The following is a 21,885-nucleotide window of genomic DNA, read 5'->3' as shown; positions in this document are numbered from 1 at the left end:
GTAACCAACATCACCATGCCATCCATCTCATCAAGGGCGTAGATTTGGTTTGAACATTGGGGGGGTTTAAGTTTGGGTATGCCTCCTGATGCCTCCTTTTCATGTGATCATGGTATAAATATTGGAGGGGTTGTAATGCATAGATATAAATATTGGGGGGTTATCTCCCCCCCAACCCCCCCACAAACTACGCCCTTGCATCTCATTCAAGTACAGGAACACTGATCTTAAATGCTCGAGGTTTAATAAGTCAGATTTACACTACAGTGTTTGAAACGCTGCACTGTATTAAAATCTTCTTTCTACTGGACATACAAACTTAATATATACTCTTCTTGACAGTAGTGAATAAATATTGCTTCCTTCTTTCACAGAACGCATTCGTGGAGTTCTTAAATGGAGGTCAGCTTTTCGACAGCATGTTTGCTGAGGATGCTGGTGCAGAGAAACTGGCTCTCCTCCCGGGAATTGAAGCACTGCGCAATATATATCCTTATAATGAATAGCAAAATATACAAATCAAACCACAAATGAAAGCAATACTTTATAATTCACTCTTAAACATAGGGTTCTTTTTTGGCATTCATGGAGCTTTCTTTTCTTTAGATTAGATTTTTTTTCAGATAAAAAAGGGTCCTTTTAAGAACTGTTTCCTGAAAGGTTCTTTGGGGAATGAAAAATGGTTCTTCTATGGCATCACTGCAAAAACAAACAAAAAAACAACAAACCTATTATGCTTTTTTTACATTGTCAACTCCATTATTGTGTAATATTGCTGTTTGAGCATGAAAAACGTCTGCAAAGTTACAAAGCACAAAGTCATTCCAAAGGGAGTTATTCTTGAGTTTTCGCCCGGGAACAAACACGTCACAATATTTCCCGCCCAAGACATACGCAATATAAAGGGGCGGGGCCTAGTTGAGTTAGTTAGTAGTGCGTTGAAATTCATGGTTATGGTTAAGGGCGGTACATTTCCCAAACACGCTCAAAGCAGTTGACCAATCACGACACATTGATTCAGCTGACCAATCAGAGCACATTGTGCTTTTCAGAAGTTAGGAGTTCATTGAGACAGGAACTAAACAGGGGTGCATTTCCCAAAAGCATAATTAGCAGTGTTGGGTAAGTTACTCTAAAAAAGTAATTAATTATTAGATCCTAATTACATCTTCAACGGTGTAATTAGATTACTTATTACTGTCTCTCCACCCCTTTTCAGCGCTGCGCTCATTGTCTTTTGACTTCCGGTCTGTATTTTCACAGCGTTTTGCGTGTTTATTAATGAACGGCTCGTTTTAAAATCTTCCCGGTCGATTTACATTTGTTAAGTCATCTGCTTTAAACATTACAGTCCTCATGATAACTTTCGTTAACTTTACATTAAGTAAATCCACTTAAAAAGCTAATTACTCCTGGACAGAAATGCCATATAAATATACAGAGCGACCGCAAAAACGGAAGTTAAAAGACAATATTCCAAAGATGGCGGCGCCCTTGTTTCTCTGGTGCATAAGGTCTATACCGCTGTTTTCACTGTCCTAAGAACGGGCTGATGACTTCCTTGTTCTATGAAGTCCCTCCTTCAGGAATACGTAACGAGTTCTGATTGTGCCAGCGGTTCCTGTGTTGTGATTCGACAGCAGCTTAGCGCACGTTGCCCAGAAAGGTCACGCCTCTTACCATAACGTGGAGATGCATGCGCTCAGTGCCAAACAAAGGTGATTGGACTCCGGGATGAGAATAACAGCGTCTCGACGACATGGCGACAAACACACTGTACAAACGCAACTCTTCCTCTTCGCCGTGGGAGCGCAACAAGACCACGCCCCCTTTTTTGTGTATTCCTGTGGGCGGAGTTTAGTCAAAAAACTGTTCTAGTGACGTCATTAAAGAAGGAAGTAGAGGGATGTAGTCCAAACCGGCCGTTCGATGTAGGCGACTTCTGTTAAATAAAATATCTCGCTTTGCATTGAACTTTGAGCTTTATAATTTTACAGATATTATTTATACTCTAACAACAACATTACACACTAACTAAAGTTTGAAACATGGGATCACGAAGAACGGGACCTTTAACATAAAATTTTGATGTTAAATCCACTATTGTTTTATATAGAATTGTTGTACAGCCTATACAGTATTGAATGCAATTACATCAGAAGTAATTGTAATTGAATTACAAAGAAATTAAGAGTAATCCCTTATTTTACTTTTTCAAGGGAAAAGTAATTAAAATACAGTTATTAATTAATTACGCCCAACTATGGTCGCAAGTTCTGTCGTTTCGGCATAGTTCAATGAGTCTGTGTTTCCCAAAACTATAGTTCCAACAAACATTCGCTAACACCATCGCAAACTTGTGTGGTCGGATCGACAGCTCTCGACCTGTGGTTAGAAGCAGAGTTTTTTGTTAAAATATAATGTGGACTTATCCTTATCTTTAAGAGTGCAGATGAGGGAACAGCTGTTAAAAAGGACTCAAAATAATCCATTTACCTTGACAATCCATTTACATTTAGGAGCAAAATGGAAGTTCTATGTGTGCAGATATTTGATGCGGGTTTGGCTCAGCTTGCTCAGAGAACGGCTGAGGTGGAATGCTTTTTAACCTGTTCCCATGAGGCAGTGGCTGACAATCGGCGCAAAGCAGCGCAAATAGTTGCTGACTTTGAAAACTCCAGGAGACAGGTTGGTTTCTTCTCCGACTCAGTCACACGAGGAAAACAAGACAACCGGTTTCTGACCAGTTGAACACATCAAAACGCTCATAAATTAAATTCTGTTCTATTGCAGAAGACTGTGGAAATGCAACAGATAACAGATGCCGAGCTTCTTAAAGCTCAGATCACTTCCTGCCATGAACAGGCTGACCAGTTGACTGAAACCCTCATGAGTATTGAATTGCAACTGGTGGACCAACTGGAGGTCAGAATAAAAATACCTATATTGTTAATGTAATATTAATTACGGAGCATATCACCTACAGTAAACGAGTGGAAATTTCACAAATATGCTTTTTTAATTTTTTTAAGGACATCTTCAAAGACTTTGAGAGGAACATCTCAGACATGGTTGGAGGGTTCATTGAAAATGTGCAAGGGATATATCCTTTATCTAACAAAGCAAAACAAAAATACTTTTATTTTATTGGTAAGGCTTCTTTAACTCTAACACACATTTGCACTGATTCGAGACCTGGAGAACCAGTACAATGAACAACAGCTTGTGATTGCCTTGGCAACACTGGAGAAGGTGGTTAAAAGCGAGCCAGAGGAGGAAATACCGGATGATCTGTTAATGGTCAGTGGAAAACTGTCTTCATGATCACTTAATTTCTGTGTAATTATGAATAATTAAGAAGTCAAAAGCCATCGCAACTACATGCCAGACACTTATTTTTAGTATTGACTGATCCTTCGTCCTCATTTCCTATGCTGCCCTGTAGCTCCTGGTAGATAAAGACACAGTGACCAATGCAGTCAGTGCTTCTCACGACTCAGCCCTTCAGAAGATTGATAACAGGGAGGATGAGCTACTGGCACGGGTCAACAGCTGGATGAGCGATCTGCTGAAATCGGTACTTGATTATGAACACACATCCTGTGAACTCCTTAACAATATTATTATATTATATTATATCAAGTTGTGTCCTACCGTGCAGCTGTCCAGGATCAGAACGACCTTTTGTTATTAAATAAAATATAAATCTTTTTTGTTTGTGTTAATAGATACAAAATGATGACGTGAAGAGGAATCGCAAGCGCATCTCAGAGATCCAAAACTACATTCGTTTTGTAAAGTATGAGCTGGAGGACATGGCATCATCAGCAGAGATGGCGGATGGTAGATGGGAATAGGAGATAGAAGAGGATGATCGCAGGTAGGTAGATTGGGTAAGTCTTTAAGTCTTTAGAGTGAGTCTTGTTGAGACTATGTTGAGACGAGACCAGTGAACCAAAGGTGCAGTGGGTTTATAAAGGGAGTGGGTGATGAGGTGATGATGAGGTGCAGGGTCAGCTTGGGTTTTGTGCCTCTGCACTGCCTGCTAGAGGTGCACGTGAGCCGTGTCCCATACCCTCTCGCTCTGCTCAAACCAGTGGTTGACAGCTGGAACCTCCGAGGGCTCACCCGACCAGGAAAAAAGCGGCATTTATATAGCGCTTTTAACAATGTAGACTGTTCCAAAGCAACTTTACATTGATAATAGGAAATTAAAGTAAAGTGTTTTGGCATTATAGCAGCTCTAGAATAAAGTTATTGTCCAGCTAAAGTTAGTTTGATTGATTCACTTCCGACGCAACGATCATTAGTTATTAACTTAGGGGCCGCTAACACGACACCGTTTTAACAGAAAACTCTTAAGTTCTTTCTGCTCAAACTTCAAAAACACGAACCAGCGAGAACGACGATGGCGTGCACATGCGTATTACGAGTTCAGTCTATAGGTATGTGCATTTGAATATATGTACGCAAGCGTGTAGTCCTTCCCTACAAATCAACCCTCAACATACTACTTGCCTGGCCTTAAAATGAATAATACAGAATTTGTATCGCTTCCACGTAGCCACGCGAACCGTAATTATCCCGACAACGCTTTATCTGTAGATAGGTAAAGGGAGGGGAGGGAGGCCTTCACATGGAAGAGCCTAGTTGACATTTCAGGACTGCGCTGTCGTCGCATCCAGGCGCAGGTCCTTCGTCAGGTCTGGATACGGCCTGGATCCGGCAGACTGCGGTAAACCTCGGGATAAACAGAAAGACTAATATTAGCATAGACGCCATTCTTATTATGATTTAACGAGTACATCAGGATTTATGGGAAGTGTTCCTGGTTCCGTCTGATCTAATCTATGCAGCCTAACATTGAATTATAGAAGTCTATAATGTATTATGTGAATGCTAGGTCAAAGAGATGTGTCTTTAATCTGGCTTTGAACTGACAGAGTGTGTCTGCTTCCCGGACAATGTTAGGAAGACGGTTCCAAAGTTTTGGTGCTAAATAGGAAAAGGATCTACCCCCAGCAGTTGATTTTGATATTCTAGGTATTATCAACTGGCCAGAATTTTGAGATCGCAATAGACGTGAAGGACTATAATGCGTTAAGAGCTTGCTCAAGTACTGTGGAGCTAAACCATTTAGTGCTTTGTAAGTAATCAGCAATATTTTAAAATTTATACTATGTTTAATATGGAGCCTGTGCATTGTTGACAGAACTGGGCTAATATGGTCATACTTCCTGGTTCTGGTAAGAACTCGAGCTGCTGCGTTTTGGACCAGCTGTAATTTGTTTATTAAGCATGCAGGGCAGTCACCCATAATCTAGCCTTGATGTCATGAACGCATGGACTAATTGTTCTGCATTTGTCAATGAGAGCATATGACGTAATTTAGGTATATTTTTAAGATGAAAAAATGCGGATCCCTTTCGAGGGAACTCGAACTGCGTCGATAAGACACTTTGGGGAACGCCCTTAGCGTAGCGGCTCTGAAGCATGAATGAAACTAAGCCAATCTTGATTGGTGTTGCGTCATGACGTAACGTGTGACGGCATAACCGGAAGATACAAAGGGACGCTGGCACAAACACACATTAGCTCCTTTGCGATGAAGCAAGCGCTCTGCCCGCGATAGGTGTGGCGACGAGACGCAGTGTCTCGCTCCCTTCTCGGGGAACAAGGTTTACAGTCGTAATCCGAGACGTTCCCCTTCGAGGGAACTCGCACTGCGTCGTCGTCGTGACGACACTTTGGGGAACGTAATGGCCACTATGCCACACCGTAATCACGCCCGCCCTAGTATGAAGCTGGAAGACCAGGCATACCTAGGACGCGAGCACTCTGGCGCCAGGCGTCACAGGGAGTTGCAGACTGTAGAAACGTATGAAGGTGTGCGGGGTGGCCCACCCAGCCGCCTCGCAAATCTCCTGAAGTGAGACACCAGAAAGGAGGGCCACCGAGGAGGCCATGCCCCTGGTGGAATGAGCCCTCACGGTCATAGGTGAAGGCAAATTGTGCACCTGATAAGCCGTGGCTATAGCCTGGACAATCCAATTGCTGATTGTCTGTTTAGATGCAGGCAGCCCTTTCTTGGGTGAACCAAAGCACACCAACAACTGGTCTGACTTCCTCCACTGAGAAGACTTCTCCAAGTAAACCCTTAGGGTAGAGTCCTGCACGGGTTCGGGTATCCGCGGGTACCCGACGGGTGACCCGGAAATTTTGCTCAAACGGGTGAAAAATATCCAACTGTGTCGGATACGGGTGCGGGTCGGGTCGGACACGGGGGAAACACGGGTCTAAACACGGGTTTAAAACAACCACATGCAAACGTAAAAATATATGCATATTTTTAGGAACACATCTACAAAAATATGCCTGTAGGCTATTTCAAGTTGATAAAATAATTTAAAATCCACATCAGTTTATTTGTGCCCACGCGCCACGCCCTCCCAGTAGCCTATCTATAACGTTACCTAGGCTTCTTTCACTTTTAAAAATTCATCATAACTGCGCGCGCGCGCGATCTGCTTGCAGTCGTCGAGATGGATGCTAAGGAGTTGAAGAAAAGAATAGCAGTGGAGATTGTAAAGTTGTCGACAATACGTCATAAAAAATCAAGTCCAGTGTGTGGGAGAAATTTGGAGTTATCTGAAGAAAATATTGTGAAAGGCTTTGCTGCATGCATTTTCGTGTTGGATAGCTGCAAATGTGGAACTTCATCGCAGAGGAAGCACGCAGATAACTGTGGTAACAAACCAAGCAGTTCTATCGAGCAGTATTTTTCAAATTTAACATTGTTAAGTTTGTATGGCGTGCAGGGCGTGTTTGAACCCAAAATTGTCAGATGTAGGCTAGACGAAATTGCGTGACATATAGTGTTGTAGCCGCGTCTGTTCGATTGGTAAAATGTTACAGGCTACTCAGTTTTGTGGTAACGTTTGCCATGTTCTTCATGTACCGGCCTTTTGACAGCTTCGGCTGAAGTTGTCCTTGTGTTAATTGTTGTGTAATAATTTCTGTATGACCTGGCAATAAACATTTTTGTAATTGTGTCTATAATGTGATTGGCTAAACTGATTTTATTTTGGGTGCGGGTCGGGTGTCGGTTCTATTTTAAGCGGGTCGGGTCGGGTGCGGATTTGAATTAGTGCTGCTGTCGGAAAACGGGTCGGATGCGGTTTTAAGCACTGCGGGTACGGGCGGGTGCGGATTTACAGAATCGGACCCGTGCAGGACTCTGCCTTAGGGCTCTGACTGGGCAGAGCAGGTAAAGTCTCCCCTCTTCCGCCGTCACATGAGTTGGAGGATGGAAGGCCTGAAGAACCACTGACCTCATCCTCCGAGCCCCACGGAGGAAACGTACAACCAGATGGTGCTTTCCCAAAGGCCCATCACCTACAGGCGAGTGGAAAGCCGCAATGGCAGCCACATACACCTTAAGTGTGGACGGGGTAAGACCAGCAGAGAAACGATCTTGGAGGAACTCCAGCACTGAAGCCACTGGGCAGTTAACTGGTTCCACCTCACGCTCTCTACACCAAGTGGAAAACACATTCCACTTCAGGCTGTACAGTCTCCTAGTAGAAGGAGCCCTGGAGCTGAGTAGGGTCTCGACAACACCTGCTGACAGGCCAGCCTCTAGGTACCGAGCCCCCTCAGGGGCCAGACCCAGAGGTTCCACAGCTCTGGCCGGGGGTGAAATATTGTGCCCCCTGCCTGCGACAGCAGATCCCTCCTCAGAGGGACCTGCCATGGGAGGCCGTCCAGCAGTGCTACAATGTCCGAGAACCATACCCGGGTCGGCCAGCGGGGTGCTACTAAAAGTAGGCTGATCCCCTCCCGGCGGACCCGCTCCAAGACTCCCGGGAGCAGAGCGATCGGGGGTAATGCGTACAGACGCAGCCTCGGCCACGTCTGCATCATAGCGTCCAGCCCCAGCGGAGCTGGATGCCTGAGAGAGAACCACAGTGGACAGTGGGACGTCTCTTGAGACGCGAACAGATCCACTTCCACTGGGCCGAATCTCACGCACATGGCTTCCACCACCTCGGGGTGGAGTCGCCACTCCCCAGGCCTCAGCCCCTGTCTCGACAGGACGTCTGCTCCCTGATTTTGGTCCCCGGGGACATACATCGCTCTGAGAGACGACAGTTTCCCCTGGGACCACAGAAGGATGTGGTGTGCCAGTCTGCATAGAGGGCGCGACCTTTCGGGGGCGAAGCGTACCAATATCGGGTTCTTCCCTTTGGCCTAGCTCTCTCCCCTCGCACCTTCACCAAGTGCATGGATGCAGCGCTGGCTCCGCTGAGTGTTGAGTCTCAGCCCCAGGCAGCTGATATGGGCCAGAACGTCATCTCGATGCCGAACTGCCATCTCGCGCGACTTGGCCAATATTAGCCAGTCGTCTATATAGTTGAGTACACGGATGCCCTGGAGTCTCAGCGGAGCCAGCGCTGCATCCATGCACTTGGTGAAGGTGCGAGGGGAGAGAGCTAGGCCAAAGGGAAGAACCCGATATTGGTACGCTTCGCCCCCGAAAGGTCGCGCCCTCTATGCAGACTGGCACACCAGATCCTTCTGTGGTCCCAGGGGAAACTGTCGTCTCTCAGAGCGATGTATGTCCCCGGGGACCAAAATCAGGGAGCAGACGTCCTGTCGAGACAGGGGCTGAGGCCCGGGGAGTGGTGACTCCACTCTGAGGTGGTGGAAGCCATGTGCGTGAGATTCGGCCCAATGGAAGTGGATCTGTTCGCGTCTCAAGAGACGTCCCACTGTCCACTGTGGTTCTCTCTCAGGCATCCAGCTCCGCTGGGGCTGGACACTATGATGCAGATGTGGCCGAGGCTGTGTCTGTACGCATTTCCCCCGATCGCTCTGCTCCCGGGAGTCTTGGAGCGGGTCCCTCTGAGGAGGGATCTGCTGTCGCAGGCAGGGGGCACAATATTTCACCCCCGGCCAGAGCTGTGGAACCTCTGGGTCTGGCCCCTGAGGGGGCTCGGTACCTAGAGGCTGGCCTGTCAGCAGGTGTTGTCGAGACCCTACTCAGCTCCAAGGCTCCTTCTACTAGGAGACTGTACAGCCTGAAGTGGAATGTGTTTTCCACTTGGTGTAGAGAGCGTGATGTGGACCCAGTTAACTGCCCAGTGGCTTCAGTGCTGGAGTTCCTCCAAGATCGTTTCTCCGCCGGTCTTACCCCGTCCACACTTAAGGTGTATGTGGCTGCCATTGCGGCTTTCCACTCGCCTGTAGGTGATGGGCCTTTGGGAAAGCACCATCTGGTTGTACGTTTCCTCCGTGGGGCTCGGAGGATGAGGCCTGCGGCTCACTCCAGAGTCCCAACTTGGGACCTGGCGGTGGTACTTGAAGGGTTGGCTGAGGCCCCCTTCGAGCCACTGGAGTCGGCTGAGGCAAAGAACCTGACCTTCAAGGTGGCCTTTCTCCTTGCTATCACCTCTCTGAGGAGAGTGGGGGATCTATAACGCCAACTTGCCTGGAGTTTGGATTTTGCCCCTGGCGGAGTTAAGGCCATCTTACATCCTAGACCGGGCTATGTGCCCAAGGTGCCGTCTAGTGTGGCACGGTCAGTGGTTCGTCAGGCCTTCCATCCTCCAACTCATGTGACGGCGGAAGAGGGGAGACTTCACCTGCTCTGCCCAGTCAGAGCCCTAAGGCAGAGTCCTGCACGGGTCCGATTTTGTAAATCCGCACCCGCCCGTACCCGCAGTGCTTAAAACCGCATCCGACCCGTTTTCCGACAGCAGCACTAATTCAAGTCCGCACCCGACCCGACCCGCTTAAAATAGAACCGACACCCGACCCGCACCCGAAATAAAATCAGTTTAGCCAATCACATTATAGACACAATTACAAAAATGTTTATTGCCAGGTCATACAGAAATTATTACACGACAATTAACACAAGGACAACTTCAGCCGAAGCTGTCAAAAGGCCGGTACATGAAGAACATGGCAAACGTTACCACAAAACTGAGTAGCCTGTAACATTTTACCAATCGAACAGACGCGGCTACAACACTATATGTCACGCAATTTTGTCTAGCCTACATCTGACAATTTTGGGTTCAAATTTTGGCCTCCTCGGTGGCCCTCCTTTCTGGTGTCTCGCTTCAGGAGATTTGCGAGACGGCTGGGTGGGCCACCCCGCACACCTTCATACGTTTCTACAGTCTGCAACTCCCTGTGACGCCTGGCGCCAGAGTGCTCGCCTCCTAGGTATGCCTGGTCTTCCAGCTTCATACTAGGGCGGGCGTGATTACGGTGTGGCATAGTGGCCATTACGTTCCCCAAAGTGTCGTCACGACGACGACGACGACGCAGTGCGAGTTCCCTCGAAGGGGAACGTCTCGGGTTACGACTGTAAACCTTGTTCCCCGAGAAGGGAGCGAGACACTGCGTCTCGTCGCCACACCTATCGCGGGCAGAGCGCTTGCTTCATCGCAAAGGAGCTAATGTGTGTTTGTGCCAGCGTCCCTTTGTATCTTCCGGTTATGCCGTCACACGTTACGTCATGACGCAACACCAATCAAGATTGGCTTAGTTTCATTCATGCTTCAGAGCCGCTATGCTAAGGGCGTTCCCCAAAGTGTCTTATCGACGCAGTTCGCGTTCCCTCGAAAGGGATCCGCATTTTTTCATCTTAAAAATATATATAAATTACGTCATATGCTCTCATTGACAAATGCAGAACAATAAGTCCATGCGTTCATGACATCAAGGCTAGATTATGGGTGATTGCCCTGCATGCTTAATAAACAAATTACAGCTGGTCCAAAACGCAGCAGCTCGAGTTCTTACCAGAACCAGGAAGTATGACCATATTAGCCCAGTTCTGTCAACAATGCACTGGCTCCCTATTAAACATCGTATACATTTTAAAATATTGCTGATTACATACAAAGCACTAAATGCTTTAGCTCTGCAGTACTTGAGCAAGCTCTTAACGCATTATAGCAGAGTCCTGCACGGGTCCGATTTTGTAAATCCGCACCCGCCCGTACCCGCAGTGCTTAAAACCGCATCCGACCTGTTTTCCGACAGCAGCACTAATTAAAATCCGCACCCGACCCGCTTAAAATAGAACCGGCACCCGACCCGCACCCGAAATAAAATCAGTTTAGCCAATCACATTATAGACACAATTACAAAAATTATTGCCAGGTCATACAGAAGTTATTACATGACAATTAACATAAGGACAACTTCAGCCGAAGCTGTCAAAAGGCAGGTACATGAAGAACATGGCAAACGTAAAACTGAGTAGCCTTTTAACATCTTACCAATCGAACAGACGTGGCTACAACACTATATCTGCCACGCAATTTCGTCTAGCCTACATTTGACAATTTTGGGTTCAAACACGCCCTGCACACCACACATAGTCTACTTAACAGTGTTAAATTTGAAAAATACTGCTCGATAGAACTGCTTTGTTTGTTACCACAGTTATCATATAATACATTATAGACTTCTATAATTCAATGTTAGGCTGCATAGATTAGATCAGCCGGAACCGGGAACACTTCCCATAAATCCTGATGTACTCGTTACATCATAAGAAGAATGGCATCTACGCTACCATAAATTATACATTTATCTCTGTAAAGCTGCTTTGTAACAATCTACATGGTTAAAAGCGCTATATAAAAAATGAGGATTTTTTTTAATCCAAATTTTCTTTGCGGGCAAAGAAGAGAAAGGGGAGGTGACCTTTCCCCTTATGACGACATAAAGGGAAGATTCTAGATTCGCCCGTCTGAGCTTTTATTTTATTACAAAAATACCCAGGGCTTTGTTTACACCTATCAAAATGTCTAGCCACTGGGGGACCATAGGCAGGCTAGGGGAACTCATATTAATGTTAAAAAAACCTCATAAAGTGAAATTTTCATGTCATGGGACCTTTAAAAGCTGCTAGATCTGCTTATTTTTCAACCCTATTAGAAGAAAATAAACAAAACCCTAGGTATTTATTTGAAACAGTGGCTAAACTAACAAAAAATAAAGCTTCAAGCCCAGAAGTTTCCAAGCAGCACAGCAGCAATGACTTTATGAACTTCTTCACTTACAAGATTGATAATATCAGGGAGAAAATTATAACTATGCAACCGTCTACTACAGTATCGCATCAGGCAGTGCATTGCAGTGTCCCTAAGGAACAAATTGATTCGTGACTTTCAAATGAAATATTGGTATCAAAGAGCACACCCAGGTTCCTAACCGACGACGAAGACTTAACAGAGCAGCCATCAAGTGTTAGACAGTATTCTAGATTATTATTGTCCAATACTTAGAATCTCTGTTTTTTCAGAATTTAGTAGTAGGAAATTACTAGTCATCCGATTTTTTATATCACCTATAAATTTTTTCATTTATTTCAGTTTGGTCATTTACAGATCATTCAAACAAATCATTCGAAACAGTGACGCCAAATCGGCATAACAGTGAAAATTAATTCCATGCTTCCTAATGATATCTCCCAAGGGTAGCATGTACAGAGTGAAAAGCAACGGTCCTAGTACTGAGCCTTGTGGTACGCCATACTGAACTTGTGATCGATGAGACGTCTCTTCATTTACTGCTACAAATTGATAACGGTCAGATAAGTATGATTTAAACCATGCTAATGCGATTTCACTAATGCCAACATAATTTTCGAGTCTATTTAAAAGAATGTTGTGGTCAATAGTATCAAATGCAGCACTAAGATCGAGTGACACTAATAGAGAGACACAACCATGATCGGATGATAAGAGCAAATAATTTGTAACTCTAATGAGAGCAGTCTCAGTAGGGGAGAGCAGGGGTGAAATTACCATTTTTCAGAAAAACATAATTTGAAAAGATAATGTTTTAGACAGAGATATATTTTTGTTGTGGTCAGACACTCACAAGTGTGGTCTATCAAAACCAGGTGGTATTTTAAAAAAAATGTAGAATGACTTCAGTATAATTTCACTTTGAACTTAAAGGTATAGCGGAGGATTTTCTTTTTCCGGGTGGATCATCAAGACTATTGGTCCTCCTAAGTGTCAATCATTCTGGTGATATGTTTACGTAAGGCCGTCGTATGTGCTCGTGCACACGATTCACACGATGGCGTGCGCTCAAAACACAGGTTGGGCTTCCCACTGATGCCTCAGTCGCGAAGTTTCTACTTGACAGGTAAAGTTTGGCATGCTATTTGGAGAAATCCATTTAAAATCACTGCTAGTAAAAGTTAATGTAAGCTATGATTAGCTCGTGCATGCTCTCTCGTGCACACGTTTAATAGGCGTTCCCTCTCGGGAGCAGGTAGAGTGTTGCGCATGTGCATTTTTTCAAAAAGTGGAGAGGGCGGTTCTTTTCTAAAATTCGGGAAAATCCTCCGCTATACCTTTAAGACTGCTCATGTTACTTTCGACCCCGTCAGCTGGGACGAAAGTAACACACAGGTAGGTCAAAAGTAACAACAATATACAAGCTAGATTTTTTGTGTCACTCTTTGTTTTGTTTTTTATTAGCCTAAATATACATGAGTATGACCTTGTTAACATGTAACTGCAAACATATTTTGGCCTTTATCTTTGCAAAACTTCATCAATGTTTCAAAAGTAACCCAACAGTACAAACTTGAATTGTTTAGAATATTTTTGTCAATCTATTTTATGAAATGTTTTATCAACATGAAAAATATGAAAATTAAATTAAATTGGCATAATATAAATTCTCAACATAATGTAACACTAGTCATTTTTCACTATAGCGGGACAAAAGTAACAAGTGTTACACCAAAACAGTGAATGAAGATCTCGCAGTTTCTGCACTCTCACTAATGATTTCACCAATGCAAACATGATGTACGTACAATAAGAGCTTCGTTGTGCAGCGTTACAGCGTCATTGATTTCATAACGAGTTTTGGCAAGTGTCCAGATAAACTCGCGCTGTGTGATTGACAGCTTGGGCGACTGGAAAGGGATCGTTCTTTGATCGCTATCTGTATATTAATCACAGTTTAAGTAAGATTATTTTCATCCTACTAAGAGAAACGACGTTACGTTGATCGTTTAGTCACTGGCTTGATTTACTGATGCATAAACAGTATTGAATGACTTTGAGAGAAAGATTATCTGTCTGAACTTGAACAATTACACATCAGACATTCACATAACCCACTGGTTCTTCAGAGGCTCGGATGAAGGAACTAAAAAAATACCTTTGTGTTCATTTGTACATCCAAACACTGAGCAACTGAGGAAAAATGATTCGGACGATGATTCGGCTGCGCAGTTCCACCTGGCCTTGAACATGGGCTGGCATATGCAAATTTTTGGAGGCGTACATATTAATGATCCCGACTGTTGCGTCACAGTCGGTGTTATGTGGAGATTCGCCTATTTTTCAGGGGTGTTTTTCAAAAACGAGATTTAAATAAGAAGGAGAAAACAATGGTGTTTGAGACTCACTGTATGTCATGTCCATGTACTGAATTCTTGTTATTTAACTATGCCAAGATAAATTCAATTTCAAATTCTAGGGCACCTTTAAAAACATACTAACATTATAAGGGCACCCCAGGAAACATTATAAAATAATCCATGTCATGGGACCTTTAAGGCCTCTCTGTATGCAATCGAGCTCTCTTTCCATGAAATGCGAAATACCTCTAGTTTTGTTTTCTTCCAGTTGCGCTCCATTTTTCTGGCTGCTCTATTAAGGGCCCGAGTGTGCTCGTTGTACCACGGCATTGGACTATTTTCTTTAATCTTCTTTAAGCGCAACGGAGTTAGGGGCTGCGTTTAAAGGATTTATTAAACTCCTTTGGGGTCAAGCAAAACGTCACTGGTCCCACTCATCGTCTTAATCATACACTAGATTTAATTATATCACATGGAACCAATCCAACCGATATAGATATTATACCGCAAAGTGATGGTCACTGATCATTACATGGTAACTTGCATACTACGTACTGCTGAAATTTGTCATGTTGCGCCACATTATCGACCAGGCAGAACAATCCTTCCAACAACTATAGATAGATTCTCAAATAGCTTACCTGATCTATCTCAGCTGCTCAGTGAACCCAAACAAACATTTACATTACAAACATTAGACATTGTTGCACCAATTAGATTAAAAAAGGTTAGAGAGAAAACTAAAGCACCATGGTACAACAGTGCTACGCATGTTATCAAGAGAGAAACTCGTAATTTAGAGCGTAAATGGAAACAAACTAATTTAGAGGTCTTTAGAATCACGTGGAAAGACAGTATGTCACATTATAAAAAGGCCCTAAAAGCAGCCAGGGCTGAGCATCTCCGCAAACTAATAGAAAATAACCAAAATAATCCAAGGTTTTTATTTAACAGCGTGGCTAGACTAACAAATAAACAGACATCACCTGAGCAAAATATTCTGTTACAGTTCAGTAGTAATGGTTTTATGAATTTCTTCACTGAGAAAATAGAAAGCATCAGAAACACAATTGTAAATGTACAATCTTTAATGGTGTCTTATGATTCAGCCTCAATTATCGCCCCTCAAGAACAACTACACCGCTTTACTACTATAGGACAGGAAGAGCTAAATAAACTTATCATTGCATCTAAACCAACAACATGTTTATTAGATCCAATACCCACTAAACTACTGAAAGAAGTGTTACCTGTAGTGGAAGAGCCTCTTCTCAATATTATTAACTCGTCTTTATCTTTAGGTCATGTTCCAAGAATATTCAAGTTGGCAGTTATAAAACCTCTCATTAAGAAACCACAATTAGATCATAATAACCTAGCAAATTACAGACCCATTTCAAATCTTCCATTTATGTCTAAAATACTAGAAAAAGTGGTGTCTGCTCAATTGTGCTCTTTCTTGCAAGAAAATGATATCTATGAAAAATTTCAGTCAGGATTCAGACCGCATCATAGTACAGAAACTGCGCTCGTTAAAAATTACAAATGATTTACTTCTAGCTTCTGACCGAGGCTGTATCTCAATACTAGTTTTACTCGATCTTAGCGCTGCGTTCGACACTATAGATCACATAATACTCTTAGATCGACTACAAAACTACACTGGTGTTCGTGGACAGGCATTAAGCTGGTTTAGATCGTACTTATCAGACCGCTACCTTTTTGTCTGTTTAAATGGGGAAAAATCGAAGATAACGTCAGTAAACTATGGAGTGCCGCAGGGATCTGTGTTAGGCCCTCTGCTATTCTCAATATATATGCTGCCACTTGGTAATATTATAAGAAAACATGGAATTAATTTCCACTGTTATGCTGATGACACTCAATTATATATTTCATCACGACCAGATGAAAACAATAAATTATCTAAATTGACAGAGTGTGTTAAAGATATAAAATACTGGATGACGTGTAATTTTCTGCTATTAAATTCAGATAAAACGGAGGTATTACTTATTGGTCAAAAAAACTGCCCACAAAACCTCTTACAATACAACTTTAATTTAGAAGGATGTCCTGTTACTTTATCCACTACAGTAAAAGACCTGGGTGTTATACTAGATCGCAACTTGTCTTTCGAAAATCATATTTCATATGTTACAAGAACAGCCTTTTTCCACCTTAGAAACATTGCTAAGCTACGTAACATGCTATCTGTTTCTGATGCAGAAAAGTTAGTTCATGCATTCATGACCTCGAGACTAGATTACTGTATTGCTTTATTAGCTGGTTGTCCTGCATCCTCAATAAACAAGCTACAGTTAGTCCAAAATGCAGCCGATAGAGTTCTTACTAGATCAAGAAAATATGATCATATAACATCAATTCTATCATCTCTACACTGGTTACCAAGTTCCGTATCAATTACAAAGTATTACTACTGACCTATAATGCCCTAAATGGTTTAGCTCCTGGGTATTTAACGGATCTTCTATCGCCCTACAATCCATCGCGCTCTTTAAGATCACTAAATTCGAGGCTTCTGGTCATTCCTAGGATATCTAAGTCCACTAAAGGAGGGAGGGCGTTTTCACATTTAGCTCCTAAACTCTGGAATGGCCTTCCTGATATTGTTCGAGGCTCAGACTCGCTGTCCCAGTTTAAAACTAGATTAAAGACGCATCTCTTTAGCCAAGCATTCACATAATACTTACCTTTTATACTACAGTTGAATCAGATTGAATGCATTAATATTATGAACAGCAGCTACGCTAATTATTTCCAATCTGCTTTTCTGTTGTTATCTCGGGACGCTAGTCCCGAGGTAAATAGAGTTCGTCAGCTCCAGTTTGTATCCAGCCTCTCATGGAAACTTCAGATGCCCCAACACCCGTGCAGAGACGACTCGAAGCCTGTGAAGAGACGACTCGACGCCGGCGATATGTTATGCCCTAAATTAATACATGATTAACTAACTGTATTTTTCTATGTACATTTCTGAAATGCCCTTTCTGTAAAGCTGCTTTGAAACAATATGTATTGTGAAAAGCGCTATACAAATAAATTTGAATTAAATTGAATTGAACGGAGCAACTGTGTCTAAAGTGCTGGAAAAGAGAGTCAAAAGTTTCTGTCGCAATATTGAGTTCTTCTAAGCTATCTGGGATGCTGAGATGATGAAACTGATCAGGAAGATTATTAATAAAGCAATCTTTAGTGGCAGAAGTGATAAGTCTAACATATTTGTAACACGGAGTAGGCTTTGCAGCCTTGGCTAAATGAAGTTTACACGAGACTAGATAATGATCTGAGATGTCATCGCTCTGCTGCAGAATTTCAACGGCATCAACATTGATTCCATGTGATAATATTAGATGTAGGGTATGATTACGACAATGAGTAGGTCCTGACACGTTGTCTAACTCCAATAGAGTTAAGATTGTCTTTAAATGCCAATCCCAATGCATCTTTTTCATTATCTACATTTATATTAAAATCACCAACAATTATGACTTTATCTGCAACCAGTACTAACTCTGATAGAAAGTCAGCAAATTATTTGATAAAGTCTGTATGGGCCCTGGTGGCCTGTATACAGTAGCCAGCACAAATCTCAAAATTGATTTATCATTTACACTATATATTGCTATATTAAGCACCAACACTTCAAAATAATTAGGGTCCGAGCACCGATGGTGAGAGGACCCTATTGTTTTTGCTCCGTTTATTAGGGCCCAAGCCCTGAAAGGGCGAAGTCAAGTCTTTTTAAATGAAGTCAAGACATTGAGGATGTTAAATTACGGACGGATTTTTGATATCTCGAACGGTTTGGCCGTGGCGAGGAAACGAATTTATGGCGAATAATGGAAACAGGAAGTGTGTTATAACTTCTGCATACATTAACTGATCTTGATTAAACTTCAGCAGTGTGTTCGTTGTAAGAGGCCGATCAGATGGATGTAACTATTGTGAGTCAAAGTTTTAGCGCCACCAACTGGCAGCAGGAAGTGTATCACTTTCAAAATGCTTTTGACAAAAGTGGGTGGGTTAGTTTTACCAACAGTTACAAAAATCATCATATATATTGGTCTCATCGAGCCAGACAACTTTCTAATTTACAGTCATTAGCTCCGAGCCAAAGGAAGTCAGATATTTTGGTTTGAATGTGGATTTTTTGGATATTTCAGACTCTGAGTTTTTAGCTACTCTTCCTAACTGGTTTGTTTTATTCACACGAAACTTTTTCAAAATGATGAAAATACATTAAATATGCTAAATTGCGAACGGATATTAAACATCTCAAATGGTTTTGCTATAGTGAGGGACTAAAGTAATGTCCAAAAAGGAAACACTAAAAGCCTAATTTCTTCTAAAAATGTAATTAAACACCATTTATTTCTATATAAAAGTATACAAATATCACAACTAAACCCATATAATTCTTTTTTTTTTCAATTTAAGAATTATTTATAAGTTTAAAAATAGTAATTGTACTATTTAGTCCCATAAAAGTCAAGTCATACATAGGGCTATACTGCCCTCTTGTGTTCAAAATCAGGTAGGCCCATTGTATCTATATAAAAATATACTAGGTATGTGACGGTGAGAATATTTTACCACCGGTTAATCGACGTGTGACACCACTGGGGGCTTTTGAATCGCCAACTTAAAGTCAAATATGTTCGTCCGCACTGACATTGATAGTGGTTGAGCGAGCGTTTCAAATGAATTCCTATGGAAGTAGGAATTAACTGAAAAACGTTCACTCTGTTCTGCTCGTTCCTTGCCGTGGATGCGCACCGTTATGAATGCCTGTGCAGCCGTGAGCATTTTAGTTTCATTTGTAAAATTAGCACCTTTCGGGGGGTGGATTGCTTGAAATTATTTTACAAAAGCATAATGTTGTGTTTTATTGCGACTGTACACAAATATAAGTTAACACTTTGCAGTTTGAATGTCGTCCTGTATAACGTCACACGCCACGCCACGCCACGCCACACACACACACACACACCCACACACACACACACACACACACACACGGTTTACTATCTTTGTGGGGACTCTCCATAGACTTAATGGTTTTTATACTGTATAAATTGTATATTCTTTCTCCTTACACTAACCCTACCCCTAAACCTACCCATCACAGAAAACTTTCTGCATTTTTACATTTCCAAAAAATGTAATAATAATAAAATTTATTATTATTATTCTTCTCCAAAGTGATTCGCTTTTTAGAGGGTCTAAACATGCTCGAAAACTCATGAAACTTTGCACACGCTTCAGAAGTGGTGAAAATTTACGTGTGATATGGGTTTCAAAATTGGGTGGGGCAAAATGGCTTAATTATTGCCCCTACATTTTGCCCCGGCTCTACGTTTCACGTACAGGCAAAGCCCGTCTACGGAAAGCCTCTTCACTCCAACGCCCTATTAAGTCCTATTGGTTGTAGTTCCAATCAGAGTTCCACTGGGGGCGCTCGCCATGAGTGCAAAATGAATGGGAGTCAATGGGGCTAGACGGCTAAATTTGTCTCCCTCACCCGATTGCCGTTGAGAAATCTGATTTGATTGTAGGTTTTGCAAGTTCAACATGGGTTATAGATCGAAAGTTGAATGAACGAGTACTTATTTCTTTTTGATTTCTTACAGGTTGAGTTGTTGTTGCCCATAACACGCTAGCATTCTGCTAATGACGTCAGCATTCTGACGTCATTGACATTTTGAAAGACTTTTAAAAGCAAATAGGTGACTCTAAAAAATCTAACACCAAGCAATGTGTAATTTCTTTACATCCCCTTTCGAAAACAACATTCAAATTACTAGACAAAAAATTATATCCTAAGAAAAGTGGATTTTGAGCGGTATAGCTCCATAGACCTCCATTCATTCTGCACTCGTCATGTGAGCGCCCTCATATGGAACAAGAGTGGAACTGCAACCGGAAGTTTATTGAGTGGCACTTCTCCCCTCATTAGACTTTCTCTGGTACAGGTATGAAATTTGGTACATACATGTAATGACCCAATACCTACAAAAAAGTCTCTTGGAGCGTAGCCCTAAACACAACAGGAAGTCAGCTATTTTGAACTTCCTCTCAGATTTTGTGCCATTTCCTGATGTTGTATTTTAACGAACTCCTTCCTAGAGTTTTGATCTGATCCTCTTCAAATTTGGTGAGTGTAATCTTAAGGCCTTTGCGTCGTTAAATTGTGAAGATCTTAAGTTTTCGTCGAAGGGTGTGCCCTCGGCGACCTGACAAACGTACACCCAATTTCGGCCTTTTGGTGATATATGCATGATCAGATAAGTTCAATATTAATTTTGCTTACAGTTCCAATGTTGCTAGGCAACCACAGACAGCCTGCAGTAACTCAGGCATACCATGTCCAATCTGCCCCAAACTTCACATGTTTGATGAGTCCTGTCCTGAACACTTGACCATGCTCATATTTGGTTATAGCAATGTCACTGCTTCTGAAGAGGTTTTCATCCTGAAATTGTTGTAATAGTCAGCGATGAGGTCTCTGTCTCTGCTGGGGATGTGATGTTTTGTCAGAGTGAGCTGCACAAGCTTGTGTGGTATTGAGCCATATGCATTTGCCAGATCGAGCCACAGCACTGACAGATTACCCTTGTTCTCTCTGGCCTCTCTGATGAGCTGTGTTACCACTCCTGTGTGTTCCAAACATCCAGATATTCCTGCAATTCCACCCTTCTGGACTGATGTGTCGATAAACCTGTTCTTTGAGAGGAAGGTGCTCAGCCGGTTGGAGACAGCACTGAAGAAGATCTTGGCTTCAATACACAACAGGGAGATGATGCGGAACTTGTCTATCTTCTTGGAGTTCTCCTCCTTCGGAATCCAGACCCCTTCAGCAACTCTCCACTGTTCAGGAATCCTGAACACAGGATCTTCCACAGGCGCAGCAGGAGTTTAGGACAGTTCTTGTACACTTTGTACCAAGTGCCGCTTGGTCCTGGAGCGGAGCTTGCTTACCCTTTCCCGACAACCTCTCGAACCTCCTTCAGCTGCAGCTCTGACATGTTGAATTGCACACTTGGCCCAGGAGGATCTATCAGAGTGCGGCACTCCCCCAACTCTTGCTCTCTTGCTGGGTCGCTGTATGTTTCCTTCAGGTGGTGATCAATCTCCTCCTGAGAGCAGACCAGCTTGCCACTACGCTTCTGTCCTAGCAGCTCCTTAGTGAACTTAAAGGGGTTGGCAATGAATGCAGCTCGCTTTCGGGGTCTTTCGTGGCGGCGCCTCCGGTGCCACTCTGTCCGACGGAGGATCCTGATCTTCTTTCGTAGGATGCTCATCAGCTGTGCCAGGCCAATGCGATCCTCCTTTCCTGTTTGCCTGTACTGTCACTTCAGGGTCTTTATCTCCTGTCTGATGTTATGGATTCTCACCTCACGTTGGTTATTTGAGTGAGATCCTTTGGAGCCTCCTTCATTCACCTC

General features: G+C 43.0%; 1 protein-coding gene across 1 annotated transcript in view; it reads left to right on the top strand.

Moving 5' to 3' along the window:
* The window catches only part of LOC311304850 (dynein regulatory complex subunit 3-like), a gene marked incomplete at its 3' end in the record, with an annotated part of 45,171 nt that extends 41,314 nt beyond the window's left edge, over nucleotides 1-3,857 (top strand). The window contains exons 5-11 of the mRNA XM_084432194.1: nucleotides 375-489; nucleotides 2,516-2,688; nucleotides 2,794-2,925; nucleotides 3,033-3,150; nucleotides 3,194-3,300; nucleotides 3,446-3,577; nucleotides 3,729-3,857. Coding sequence (XP_084288320.1) covers nucleotides 375-489; nucleotides 2,516-2,688; nucleotides 2,794-2,925; nucleotides 3,033-3,150; nucleotides 3,194-3,300; nucleotides 3,446-3,577; nucleotides 3,729-3,857 — 906 coding nt within the window. The remainder of the gene's footprint in view (nucleotides 1-374; nucleotides 490-2,515; nucleotides 2,689-2,793; nucleotides 2,926-3,032; nucleotides 3,151-3,193; nucleotides 3,301-3,445; nucleotides 3,578-3,728) is intronic.
* Between the last annotated feature and the right edge of the window lie 18,028 nt (nucleotides 3,858-21,885).

This window comes from Rutilus rutilus (genome assembly GCF_951802725.1).
Source record: "Rutilus rutilus genome assembly, chromosome: 1".
NCBI classification, from domain to species: domain Eukaryota; kingdom Metazoa; phylum Chordata; class Actinopteri; order Cypriniformes; family Leuciscidae; genus Rutilus; species Rutilus rutilus.
The sequence above is the reverse complement of the archived record's forward strand: the minus strand, read 5'-3'. Positions and strand labels throughout refer to the sequence as shown.